The sequence below is a fragment of the Oncorhynchus masou genome, chromosome 11 (genome assembly GCF_036934945.1).
Source record: "Oncorhynchus masou masou isolate Uvic2021 chromosome 11, UVic_Omas_1.1, whole genome shotgun sequence".
NCBI lineage: Eukaryota > Metazoa > Chordata > Actinopteri > Salmoniformes > Salmonidae > Oncorhynchus > Oncorhynchus masou.
The window spans coordinates 59,530,007-59,544,527 of record NC_088222.1 but is presented as its reverse complement, the minus strand read 5'-3'; the positions used below and the strand labels follow the sequence as shown (position 1 = coordinate 59,544,527).

The following is a 14,521-nucleotide window of genomic DNA, read 5'->3' as shown; positions in this document are numbered from 1 at the left end:
TTGTCTCAGGATGGTAAGTTGGTGGTTGAAGATATCCCTCTAGTGGTGTGGGGGCTGTGCTTTGGCAAAGTGGGTGGGGTTATATCCTTCCTGTTTGGCCCTGTCCTGGGGTGTCCTCGGATTGGGCCACAGTGTCTCCTGACCCCTCCTGTCTCAGCCTCCAGTATTTATGCTGCAGTAGTTTATGTCGGGGGGCTAGGGTCAGTTTGTTATATCTGGAGTACTTCTCCTGTCCTATTCAGTGTCGTGTGAATTTAAGTGTGCTCTCTCTAATTATCTTTCTTTCTCTCGGAGGACCTGAGCCCTAGGACCATGCCTCAGGACTACCTGACATGATGACTCCTTGCTGTCCCCAGTCCACCTGGCCGTACTGCTGCTCAAGTTTCAACTGTTCTGCCTTATTATTATTCGACCATGCTGGTCATTTATGAACATTTGAACATCTTGGCCATGTTCTGTTATAGTCTCCACCCGGCACAGCCAGAAGAGGACTGGCCACCCCACATAGCCTGGTTCCTCTCTAGGTTTCTTCCTAGGTTTTGGCCTTTCTAGGTAGTTTTTCCCTTGCCACCGTGCTTCTACACCTGCATTGCTTACTGTTTGGGGTTTTAGGCTGTGTTTCTGTACAGCACTTTGAGATATCAGCTGATGTACGAAGGGCTATATAAATACATTTGATATCCATTTTTAATAAATGTGTATTCATTGAAGTGTTTATCCACGAATAACGCTAGCTAAACTAATGTTAACGAGTCACGGCTTTACAAAATTGTAGCTAGCTACGCAATGTTTACCACGCATTGTCGCCTCTTCATTCTTTTTACAGGACCGACAAATACCAAAAATAAACTTGATATTTCTAATATTACTATGCATGATAGTGTTTACCTTTGAGGGAAATGAAGGTTGTGTAATTTCTGACTAGTGGGAAAACATTGGAGTTGGCTAGCTAGCTAACGAGTCAGATTTCTCACGCTAGTTTGTACGCAAGCTCAGTAGCTACGTGGTTTACTTTTCTGTGAAAGGAGAAGTTCCCGGATTGACCACAATATGAGCACTGTGTTGGATGCACATCTGAACTATATATTATTTTAAATACATTTATCATTCCAGCCATTAGGTAAATGCATCAACCCTTAATGATTAAATGGTCGATAAGTAGGCTTGAAGTGTTCAAATAACACATGCAATAAATACATTAAGATTTCTTTAATTCCATACATTTCAAAGTAATAACAGCTCAATGACTTATGGCAACATTTACCCAATCATTAAATGGCATCTTTTGGCTTCATGAAGCAATGGCACAAGACAATGTTGTGAGACATGACAAAAACTAGCATTGTATTGGTGTTGTGTAGCTACACATGTGACAGACTATTTCATAACTGGCTTAAATAATTGTTAAATTGTTAAATGACTACTATTTGAGAGAGCTCTTTGAAAGGCGAAGACAGCCATAGCCTGTGCAGAGGTTTTCTTGAATTCAAAAGGAAAACAAGCAGATAGTCGTGGGCGAGTGAGAGACGAGCATTGGTATTGAGCAGCCCAAAGAACACCGTGTGCAGGGTTTTGCTACCACAATAGTCTACAAATTGGTCTACAACTCTCCTTCGTTATATGGGAAAATGCTATATTCACATAGTGTAGGTTGCAAAGCATGTAGGGAAACCTGCATAAATTGGGAGGCTGGTTGACTGACATAGGGGGTCCCTGGAGTGGTCTAAAGCGCAGCGCCATGTAGAAAGAGTGGTTTTGTTTTGTAAACACGTGTAGCCATTTAATGTGCTTAGGAGTACATTGTCAACTGGAGCCACTGCAGAGAGAAAGAAAAACAATTGATTGACATCAACCTTGTACAATGGTGGGTTTTGACCTTGTGTGATATCGTCGGCATTACTCTACAATGTTGTTCCTAAAGCAGTTCTGCTGGGCTAATTACATTCATAAAACTGTCTAATTGTTACAGCTTGTAAGTGTGACATGCTTACCTCTTGAACGTTGACCTTGATAGTTCCATTGTTATCCTTGTCTAAGGTTTTGAAGGCACCTGAATAAAGATGATACTACTTTTAGTGACAAAACTGCCAATATTCAATGATTATGTATGTACCCCATTATTTTCAAAGTACCATTAGTTGTGCTGACACACAACAAATATAACAAAGGTTAATGTATATGTTTGTTTTGTTTTTTTTACATCAAACACCTATACAGATCTAAAATAACCCGTGCCATGGTGATGAGATAGGAAAGAGCAGGGACTCGGACTTACGGCACATAGCGTCCAGTCTCACAAGGCAGCCAATGCAGTTGTCAAAGTCCATGTTCCCGTTCTCATCACTGTATCTGCGAATGATCATCTGGAACAGCTCATCATTGAGGGGGAAGCCTGCGTCCAAACCATAGACATACATGTTTAGTTTAATGTTTAAGTTTAATCCTTGGGTCCACACTGAAAAGCTGATATCTATAAAGTTGTAAAGAATAACAGAATTGCTGGGTTAAACACAACTTTACTTAAGAAAATGTATTCATATCAAAAAGTGCAATGTTTCAAGATGTATGCTGTAAAAAGTGTCTGGCAAACAGCCCAAATGTTTCTGTGCTACATGATAGCTCTTACCTGCCGCCCTGAAAGCATTGGGAAGCTCATCTGCACCAATAACCCCAGAGCCATCAGTGTCATAAGTCTTATACACACCCTGAAAAACAACAGTGACATACATCTATGATTGAATCTCCATGGTTCCAAATGTGTATTATACTTTCTAATACCAAAATAAAATGTATATTAGTGCCAATACTCTCAAACTACTTTTACTCTCACCTGCCATTTCTTGATATTGTTCCAGAGGTGTTTGAACTCATGGAATCCGAGCTTCCCAGTACTGTCACACTGCAGCAGCGTTAAGGTTAACAAAAACATGACACCTATAACAATGCTGTGTACACAAAACATTAAGAAGACCCGTTCCTTCCCTGACAGACTGACCAGGTGAATACAGATGAAAGCTATGATCCTTTATTGATGTTACTTGTTAAATCCACTTCAAAATCAATGAAGGGGTGGAGACGGGTTACAGAAGGATTTTTCAGACAATAGGGACATGGATTGTGTATATGTGCCATTCATAGGGTAATTGGGCAAGACAAAAATGATTGAAGTGCCTTTGAACAGGGTAAGGTAGTAGGTGCCAAGCACACCGGTTTGTGTCTGTCAAGAACTGCAACGCTGCTGGGTTTTTCAACTTCAACAGTTTCCTGTGTGTATCAAGAACAGTCCAACACCCAAAAGGACATCAAGCCAACTTGAGAACTGTGGGAAGCATTGGAGTCAACATGGACCAGCATCCCTGTGGAAGGCTTTAGACACCTTGTAGAGTAAACATGGGCCAGCATCCCTGTGGAAGGCTTTAGACACCCTTGTAGAGTAAACATGGGCCAGCATCCCAGTGGAATGCTTTAGACACCTTGTAGAGTCAACATGGGCCAGCATCCCTGTGGAATGCTTTAGACACCTTGTAGAGTCAACATGGGCCAGCATCCCTGTGGAATGCTTTAGACACCTTGTCGAGTCAACATGGGCCAGCATCCCTATGGAATGCTTTAGACACCTTGTAGAGTCAACATGGGCCAGCATCCCAGTGGAATGCTTTAGGCACCTTGTAGAGTCAACATGGGCCAGCATCCCTGTGGAATGCTTTAGACACCTTGTAGAGTCAACATGGGCCAGCATCCCAGTGGGATGCTTTAGACACCTTGTAGAGTCAACATGGGCCAGCATCCCAGTGGAATGCTTTAGACACCTTGTAGAGTCAACATGGGCCAGCATCCCAGTGGAATGCTTTAGACACCTTGTAGAGTCAACATGGGCCATCATCCCTGTGGAAAGCTTTAGACACCTTGTAGAGTCAACATGGGCCAGCATCCCAGTGGGATGCTTTAGACACCTTGTAGAGTCAACATGGGCCAGCATCCCTGTGGAAGGCTTTAGAAAACAACAGATGATTCAAAGGGGGTGTGGGCAGATTTCAAAACACTTCCGTGATAGGAAATCAGAATGTCCTTGGCTGGAGGAGGCTGTCAGAGATGCGAACTCTTCCGTTCGCCTATTAACAAATCGACATCCCTACATATGGTGACCACTTATCGGTTTCCGGGTCACAGAAAAGAGGATGGAGTAGTCGAGGGGAGGACAAACATGAGACCTTTGATATGGCACTAAATTCTGGAAATGATATTTTTGCATCAACATCAGATGCATTACCACAAACAGGTAATGACAGGAAGGATACATCCATGACTGCAACCATGCTCCTGCAGGACTCAATGCTAAACCCGTCTGTCTTCAGGTCACCATCTGAAATTCAAAAAGCAGCCAGTTCACTCACTGGATTACCACGCCCTTAATGACTCACAAACAAATCTCACTGAGAAATTCATCACAAATATTCCATCTCAAACAGCTTTTTGAGGGATTGAACAACAGGACTTAATGCACACAGGCAAAGCCAAATGAACAGAGACAGAAACATAGCTTACGTTTGGAAATAATTCTGTTCAAGATGTTCATCAATTCAGTTGGGCTCACCTCCATGTCCTTAGGGAAGAGTTATTCCGTTTCATTACTCCAACATCGAAGAATACCAAGTATAGAGTGTCTTAATATTCAATAGTGAATTTGAGCCATACTTAAAAGCAGAAATAATTACATGAAGATCAAACTGCTATGTTGCATCAATTTCAGCAGTCACAGTGCCTTTCTAATGGCATTGCCACAAGGGGTTTACTTTTACAGGGGTATTATGAAGGTAAACTAGAATAGGAATGTGTGAGAAGTGACAGGGACCTATCGTACTCACATCTCCAGCCAACTGCTGGAAGACTTTGCGAAACTGTCTTTCCTCGTCACTCTCATTCTGCTCTGCGTACGCAAGTGGCCTTCGTGGTGCGGGCTGCACGATAACATTTGCACTTCAGGTTAGTATTATCCATAACAAATGCACATTTTCAGCAAAACAGTATGCTCTAGTGATAACTTCAATGATAAAATAGCGATGCCACTCACTGGGTCAGAGGGCACAAACACAGCTGGATCAATATTGCTGCAAAGGACACAGGACATTAACAGGTTAGTCACTTGGTAGCATTCCTAAGAGATAGATAGGGGACACACTTGTGGACACCCCTTCAAATTTTCAAATTAGTGTACTTGGCTATTTAAGCCACACCCGGTCAAGCAGCCATGGAATCGCCATAGACAAACATTGGCAGTAGAATGACCTTACTGAAGAGCTTTGAACGTGGCACTGTCATTGGATGCCACCTCTCCAACAAGTCAGTTTGTAAAATGTATGCCCTGCTAAACTAAGTGCTGTTTATTGTAAAGCCTTGGTTTCATGCATGTTAACATTAGAAGCCTCCTCCCTAAGTTTGTTCTATTCGCTGCTTTAGCACACTCCGCTAACCCTGATGTCCTAGCCGTGTCTGAATCCTGGCTTAGGAAGACCACCAAAAATTCTGAAGTTTCCATCCCCGACTACAAAATGTTCTGTCAAGATAGAACTGCCAAAGAGATGCAATCTACTGCAGAGATAGTCTGCAGAGTTCTGTCATACTATCCAGGTCTGTGCCCAATCAGTTCGGGCTTCTACTTTTAAAAACCCACCTTTCCAAAAATATGACTCTCACTGTTGCCGCTTGTTATAGACCCCCCTCAGCCCCCAGCTGTGTCCTGGACACCACATGTGAATTGATTGCCCCCCATCTATCTTCAGAGATCGTACTCTTAGGTGACCTAAACTGGGATATGCTTAACACCCCAGCCGTCCTACAATCTAAGCTAGATGTCCTCAATCTCACACAAATTATCAAGGAACCTACCAGGTACAACTCGAAATCCATAAACAAGGGCACCCTCATAGATATCATCCTGACCAACCTGCCCTCTAAATATACCTCTGCTGTCTTCAACCAGGATCTCAGCGATCACTGCCTGCTTCTGCTATGGGTCCGCAGTCAAACAACCACACCTCATCACTGTCAAATGCTCCCTAAAACACTTCAGTGAGCAGGCCTTTCTAATCGACCTGGCCCAGGTATCCTGGAAGGATATTGACCTCATCCCGTCAGTAGATGCTGTTGTTTAAAAGTGCTTTCCTCACCATCTTAAATAAGCATGCCCCATACAAAAAAATGTAGACCTAAGAACAGATATAGCCCTTGGTTCACTAAAGACTTGACTACCCTTGATCAGCACAAAAACATACTGTGGCGTACTGCATTGGCATCGAACAGGCCCCTCGATATGCAACTATTCAGGGAAGTCAGGAACCAATATACACAGTCAGGAGAGCAAAGGCTAGCTTTTTCAAACAGAAATTTGCATCCTGATGCACTAATTGCAAAAGGGTTTGGGACACTAAAGTCCATGGAGAATAAGACCACCTCCTCCCAGCTGCCCACTGCACTGAGGCTAGGAAACACTGTCACCACTGATAAATCTACAATAATCGAGTTTCAATAAGCATTTTTCTATAGCTGGCCATGCTTTACACCCCCCCACAGCAACTTGCCCAAGCCTCCCCCATTTCTCCTGCACCCAAATCCAGATAGCTGATGTTCTGAAAGAGCGGCAAAATCTGGACACCTACAAATCAGCTGGGCCAGACAATCTGGACCCTCTCTTTCTAAAATTATCCGCCGAAATTGTTGCAACCCCTATTACTAGCCTGTTCAACCTCTCTTTCGTATCATCTGAGATCCCTAAAGATTGGAAAGCTGCTGTGGTCATCCCCCTCTTCAAAGGGGGAGACATTCTAGACCCAAACTTTTACAGACCTATATTTATCCTGCCATGCCATTCTAAAATCAAGTTAAACAGATCACCGAACATTTCAAATCCCACCGTACCTTCTCCACTATGCAATCTGGTTTCTGAGCTGGTCATGGGTGTACCTCAGTCACGCTCAAGGTCCCAAACAATATCATAACCGTCATCGATAACCGCCATTCGACTCTGTCAATCACTGTATTCTCATCAGCACACTTGATAGCCTTGGTTTCTCAAATGACTGCCTCACCTGGTTCACCAACAACTTCTCGGATAGAGTTCAATGTGTCAAATCGGAGGGCCTGTCGTCCGGACCTCTGGCAGTCTCTATGGGGGTGCCACAGGGTTCAATTCTCGGGCAGACTCTTCTCTGATCCACCTCTACGCAGACGACACCATTCTGTATACATCTGGCCCTTCGTTCAACACTGTGCTAACAAACCTCCAAATGAGCTTCAATACCATACAACACTAGCATTTAAAAGCAGTTGGAGGCCATGGAAGCAGTAAAACTAAATGCATGCTCTTCAACCGATTGCTGCCCGCACCTGCCCGACTAGCATCACTACTCTGGACAGTTCTGACTTAGAATATGTGGACAACTACAAATACCTAGGTGTCTGGTTAGACTGTAAACTCTCCTGACTCACATTAAGCATTCCAAAATCAAATCTAGAATCAGCTTCCTATTTCGCAACAAAGCCACCTCCACTTATGAAGCCAAACATACCCTGGTAAAACTGACAATCCTTCCGATCCTTAACATCGGCGATGTCATTTACAAATTAGCCTTCAACACTCTACTCAGCAAATTGGATGTAGTCTATCATAATGCCATCCATTTTATCACCAAAGCCCCATATACAACCCACCACTGCAACCTGTATGCTGGCCATCACTACATATTCGTCGCCAAACCCATCGGCTCCAGGTCATCTATAAGTCTTTGCTAGGTAAAGCCCCTCCTTAGCTCACTGGTCACCATAGCAACACCCACCCGTAGCACGCGGTCCAGCAGGTATATTTCACTGGTCATCCCCAAAGCCAACACCTCGTTTGGCTGCCTTTCCTTCCAGTTCTCCGCTGTCAATGACTGGAACGAATTGCAAAAATCACTTAAGCTAGAGACTTATCTCCCTCACTAACTTTAAGCATCAGCTGTCAGAGCAGCTTACCGATCACTGCACCTGTACACAGCCCATCTGTAAATAACCCACCCAACTACCTCATCCCCATATTGTTTTTTTTTTCTTTCACCCAAGTATCTCAACTTGCACATCATCATCTGCACATCTATCACTCCAGTTTTAATGATAAATTATTTACTGTATGTTTGTTGATCCCTTGTGTAACTCTGTTGTTTTTGTCACACTGCTTTGCTTTATCTTGGCCAGGTTGCAGTTGTAAATGAGAACTTGTTCTCAACTGGCCTACCTGGTTAAATAAAGGTGAGAAAATAAATAAATAAATAGGAGCAACAACAGCTCAGCCGCGAAATGGTAAGCCACACAAGCTCACAGAACTGGACCGCCAAGTGCTAGAGCGTAAAAATCAACTGTCCTCGGTTGAAACACTCACTACCGAGTTCCAAACTGCCTCTGGAAGCAAAGTCAGCACAAGAACTGTTAGTTGGGAGCTTCATGAACTGGATTTCCATGGCTGAGCTCACAAGTCTAAGATCACTGTGTGCAAAGTTTGGTGGAGGAGGAATAATGGTCTGGGGCTGTTTTTCATGGTTCAGGCTAGGCCCCTTAGTTCCAGTGAAGGGAAATCTTAACGCTACTGTATACGTACATACTAGACAACTTCTTGGCAACAGTTTGGGGAAGGCCCTTTCCTGTTGCAGCATGACAATCCCCCGTGCACAAAGCAAGGTCCATACAGAAATTATTTGTTGAGATCGGTGTGGAAGAACTTGACTGGCCTGCACAGAGCCCTGACCTCAACCACATTGAACACCTTTGGGATGAATTGGAACGCCGACCGTGAGCCAGGCTTAATTGCCCAACATCAGTGCCTGACCTCACTAATGCTTGTGGCTGAATGGAAGCAAGTCCCCACAGCAATGTTCCATCATCTAGTGGAAAGCCTTCTCAGAAGAGAGGAGGCTGTTATAGAAGTGAAGGGGGAGAGATTCCATATTAATGCCCATGATTTTGGAATGAGATGTTCAACAAGCATGTGTCCACATACATTTGATAATAAAGTGTATGATGAGCGATTGATTTATGGTCTGAGGTTACTATCTGAAGAATCATGCTCCTATCCGACATAGCTTGGCTGTTGCAATGGTACAATCAGTTTTAGGAGTGGCAGTGTCCTAAAATTAGACTACTTTCATTGCCCTTCCTCCCCCACAACCTATACAGCCTCCTCAACCACCTTCCCATCGGGCAAAGTCCAGGAAACATTTTTGTTTTTTAGCCAGAAACATGTAGAGACTAAATTCCTGTGGTGAACATAAGAGATGATGATTTACAAGATCCCTACCTTACGACATCAAGAATGCCACCGATGAGTCTTTTGGCCAGAAACATGTTTAATCAATTGAAATGTGTCAACCTGTGAGAAAGAAAAAAACATTAAAAACGTTAGTCGTTTTTAAACGTAGTTTATATTTTAAAAAACACACCTGAGTCAAATACATCATGGAAATCATATGGCCATTACAATAATAATGGAAGCCTACTAAGTCAGCTAGGATAGGCCAATGACTATGGGGATAGGCTAATTACTCAAGTTGACACATGCCATGGGAGGCACACCCGCTGCAAATGTTTCGCCCTATGTAAGACGCCTTTGGCAACAACAAAAAACACCCCTTTCAGAGTGGTCTGCTAAAAAGGACAAAATTAATCAATATTACCCCTGCGAATGATAAATTCATGTTTAACTCACGACAGCTAGTTAGGGGGCTAATTTGCCGACCACATCGACTAGCGAAGTTAACTTAATCAATGCTACGAATATATTTAATGGGAAGGCTGAACAGTCAGTACGTTTAAATAATGTTACGAGTACAACCCAAAACTGTATGGCCTTTTTCGCAAGCCTACAAACCCACTACTAGACAGGCTAGCTACTAGCTAGCTTGCCCGAACAGGAAGAGGATGGCTAGCAGGGTGTTAAACTGTACTAACTAGTTAACGTTAGCTAGCTAAGAATGCTGACGTAGTAGGCAAACGAGGCTCCTGTTCCAATAACACTATAGTTTAATCGACAAAAGTATTCAACGTGTTAGTAGTAGCTACTTACCAGACTTGGAGGTGCCAGTGATATTGTAAAAAAAAAAAGCAAGGAGGCTGTCACGCACATTATTTTAGTAAGCCAATGAGGAGTGATGCCGTGCACATGTCATGTCTGAAACTGGGGACCGCTTAGTTAAAGTGAACGTAAGTTATTTGCGTAGGGCTTGCTGCTTCTTTGATGAGGTGTAACAGCGGTTAGCATCCAATGTTGCATTACAGCCATTTACTACACTGGAGTAGAACTAACTCCCTTATACTTTGCTTGAATTTTTCTTTATTTTATATATACACTTTTTTAAACTACCCTCAAAAAAATAACACCACCCTACTCCACAATTTAAATATATTTAGTCCTACCTCAGGCCAACAACCTGAAAGGATGAGACACCACCACTTAATTAACACACCCTGTAAATCTTCTAATATCATGTCTCCCACACCCAACTACCTCTCTGCAGCTGCCACCACAACCTCAATTTTCTGTGACGTTCTATCCCTCCAGTACAGTTGATAACCATTGCTATAAATGCTAAAAATCCAATTTTACTCTAACATATCACTTTTTGGCCTATCCCTCTGTACTGGTACATATCTACCTCACACCCCTCCTCTCAGGATCCCTCCCCCTTGACCCATCTTCCTCTACTTTCTTCACTGTCTCAGCATATGACAACTTTTGCACTAGTCTAGCCATGAAAACATCAACCTGCCTCTCTCGCACGGGCCATTTCTGATCCCCAGCCCCATGAGTAGCCCTACAATTAACACATACCACTACTTTCACCAACGCTACAATTAATAAACCTTTATAATTTCAATACTAAGATTCTAAGTGCTTGTTTCTTGGGCTTCAGGAATGACTGAAAAAGTTCCTCAGGAAGAAAGTAACTGATTGAAAGTATATTGGTGAACAAATGCCATGGTCAAGGCTATGTCCACACCAGTGCAATGAGTGGAGCTTATTCCGGTGGTCTGATGTACGCTTTTGAACGAGAGCCTAATTCTTATATTTCCCATTTAGCAGACGCTTTTATCCAACGTGAATTACAGTCATGCATGCGTACATACTACATATCAAACTCACTACCCTGACATTACAAGCACCATGTTCTAACAACTGAGCTACAAACAGCAGACAACAACAAAAAGCGGTTTGCCGTTTCATTCCTACCACTGAACCAGTGTTTGAGTTCAAGTCCCTTATCTCTGGTATATCTTGGCATGTGTCAATCAAGACTAAGTTTAAATTGTGCGGAGTGGAATGGACATATAATGCACAATGTCTCAGGAAAGACTGTCTGGGTTGGCAATACTCACTATAGAAAACAGTCGGGCCCGCACCCTGGACCTACAGGCCGTGGTGACTTCAGGAGTCTCAAATTGGATTAAATTTGATTTCATTTATTTTTAATATTGCAGCCTATTTGTGTAGGCTGTTAGCCACATTATTCCAAATGTGAAACAGTGAGGGAGTATTCTACATACAGGCTTCAAGCATAAAGCCTCCGATAAAAACTTGCCTGGTCCAAACCGTATCAAAACATACTGCACATACAATGGGTAGAAATTTGCTACAAGTCACATACTGTAGTTTCATGGACTCACTCTGTGTGCAATAATAGTGTTTAACATGATTTTTGAATGACATCATCTCTGTACCCCACACATACAATTATCTGTAAGGTCCCACAGTCGAGCACTGAAATACACTTTACACCCAGTCACGACAAAGATACATGCGTCCTTCCTAACTCGGCCCAGAGAGAAAGAAAACTGCTCAGGGATTTCACTGTGAAGCCAATGGTGACTTTAAAACAGCTACAGAGTTTAATGGCTGTGATAGGAGAAAACTGAGGATGGATCAACAACATTGTAGTTACTCCACAATACTAACCTAATTAACAGAGTGAAAAGAAGGAAGCCTGTACAGAATAGAACTATTCCAAAACATGCATCCTGCACTAAAGTAATAATGCAAATGAGCCAAAGCAATTCACTTTTTGTTCTGAATATAAGTGTTATATTTGGTGTAAATCCAATACAACACATTACCGAGTACCACTCTCCATATTTTCAAGCATAGTGGTGGCTGCATTATGTTATGGGTATGCTTGTAATCGTTAAGGACGGGGGAGTTTTTCAGGATAAAAAAAGAAACGTAAATGGAGCTAAGCACAGACAAAATCCTACAGGAAAACCTGGTTCAGTCTGCTTCCCAACAGACACTGGGAGATTAATTCACATTTCAGCAGGACAATAATCTAATACACAAGGCCAAATCTACACTGGAGTTGCTTACCAAGAAGACAAATGTTCCTGAGTGGCCGAGTTATAGTTCTAGACTTAAATCTACTTGAAAATCTATGGCATGACCTGAAAATGGTTGTCTAGCAATGATCAACAACCAATTTGACAGAGCTAAAAGAATAATGGACAGATGTTGCACAATCCAGATTTTGAAAGCTATTAGATACTTAACCAGAAAGACTCACAGCTGTAATTGCTGCCAACTGTGCTTCAAAGTATTGACTCAAAGGTTAAACAACAAATGTGGAATAAGGATATTTTTCCCCATTCGGGAGCGAGTGCGATTATGAAGTGGCTAAGTTGAGCGTAAAATCAAATCAAAGTTTATTTGTCACGTGCGCCGAATACAACAGATGTAGACCTTACAGTGAAATGCTTACTTACAGGCTCTAACCAATGGTGCGGGAAAAAAATAAGTTGTGTGTGTGTGGGTAAGTAAAGAAATAAAACAACCGTAAAAAGATATTTGAAAAAAAGAGTAGCAAAGCGATATACAGACACCTGTTAGTCAGGCTTATTGAGGTAGCATGTACATGTAGGTATCGTTAAAGTGACTAATGCATATATGATGAACAGAGAGTAGCAGAAAAGTAAAAAGAGGGGTTGGCGGGTGGTGGGACACAATGCAGATAGCCCGGTTAGCCAATGTGCGGGAGCACTGGTTGGTTGGGCCAATTGAGGTAGTATGTACATGAATGTATAGTTAAAGTGACTATGCATATAAGATAAACAGAGAGTAACAGCAGCATAAAATATGGGTTGGGGGGGGCACACAACGCAAATAGTCCGGGTAACCATTTGGTTACCTGTTCAGGAGTCTTATGGCTTGGGGGTAAAAACTGTTGAGAAGCCTTTTTGTCCTAGACTTGGCACTCCGTTACCGCTTGCCATGCGGTAATAGAGAGAACAGTCTATGACTGAGGTGGCTGGGGTCTTTGACAATTTTTAGGGCCTTCCTCTGACACCGCCTGGTGTAGAGGTCCTGGATGGCAGGCATTTTTGCCCCAGTGATGGACTGGGCCGTACGCACTACCCTCTGAAGTGCCTTGCGGTTGGAGGCTGAGCAGTTGCCGTACCAGGCAGTAATGCAACCGGTCAGGATGCTCTCGATGTTGCAGCTGTAGAACCTTTTGAGGATCTCAGGACCCATGCCAAATCTTTTTAGTTTCCTGAGGGGGAATAGGCTTTGTCGTACCCTCTTTATGATTGGTCCAAACATACCAAGACAATCTAGTTTGTTATTGATGTGGATACCAAGGAAATTGAAGCTCTCAACCTGCTCCACTACAGCCCCGACGATGAGAATGGGGACATGCTCAGTGCTCCTTTTCCTGTAGTCCACTATCATCTACTTAGTCTTGGTTACGTTGAGGGATAGGTTGTTATTCTGGCACCACCTGGCCAGGTCTCTGACCTCCTCTCTATAAGCTGTCTCGTCGTTGATCAGGCCTACCACAGTTGTGTCGTCAGCAAACTTAATGATGGTGTTGGAGTCATGCCTGGCCATGCAGTCATGGGTGAACAGGGAGTACAGGAGGGGACTGAGCACGCACCCCTGGGGAGCTCCAGTGTTAACGATCAGCGTGGCAGATGTGTTGCTACCTACCCTCACCACCTGGGGGCGGCCTGTCAGGAAGTCCAGGATCCAGTTGCAGAGGGAGGTGTTTAGTCCCAGGATCCTTAGCTTGGTGATGAGCTTTGAGGGTACTATGGTGTTGAACGCTGAGCTGTAGTCAATGAACAGAATTCTCACATAGGTGTTCCACATCCGACGAGTGTCGGAGCCGTCGGATGTGATCATATGAAACAGTTCATATTTGCTAGATTGAGTAATTTGGCAACAATTGTGAATGACACAAACCATAAAAATGTCCAAGAAATCAAAGATATATGGGCTGCATGATGCAACTACAGGCTACTGATGAGAAAGTCGCAAAAAAAAGCTTGCGCTCTGGTCCTTGCCTTAGGCTGCACAGCTGTTCTCTCATCAAGTGATCATATTTCCACCAATCATACTTTTCTCAATTTAATCTTTAATGTGCAAAACTAGTTTTGATTTAAGAAGGGCCAGTTATCAAATGCGCAAGAACAGGGGCAGAGGAAAGAACAGATCATCCGTATGTACTCCAAT

General features: G+C 43.1%; 1 protein-coding gene across 1 annotated transcript; it reads right to left on the bottom strand.

Moving 5' to 3' along the window:
• Positions 1-1,194: 1,194 nt before the first annotated feature.
• Positions 1,195-10,195, bottom strand: capns1a (calpain, small subunit 1 a). The gene is made up of 11 exons (XM_064978976.1): positions 10,091-10,195; positions 9,326-9,397; positions 5,072-5,108; positions 4,866-4,958; positions 4,546-4,603; positions 4,299-4,363; positions 2,831-2,899; positions 2,627-2,705; positions 2,276-2,392; positions 1,992-2,050; positions 1,195-1,816 (listed from the first exon to the last, which is right to left on the bottom strand). Exons 2-11 carry the CDS (start codon positions 9,370-9,372, stop codon positions 1,790-1,792), a joined length of 651 nt encoding a protein of 216 aa, XP_064835048.1. The 5' UTR covers positions 9,373-9,397; positions 10,091-10,195; the 3' UTR covers positions 1,195-1,789.
• Between the last annotated feature and the right edge of the window lie 4,326 nt (positions 10,196-14,521).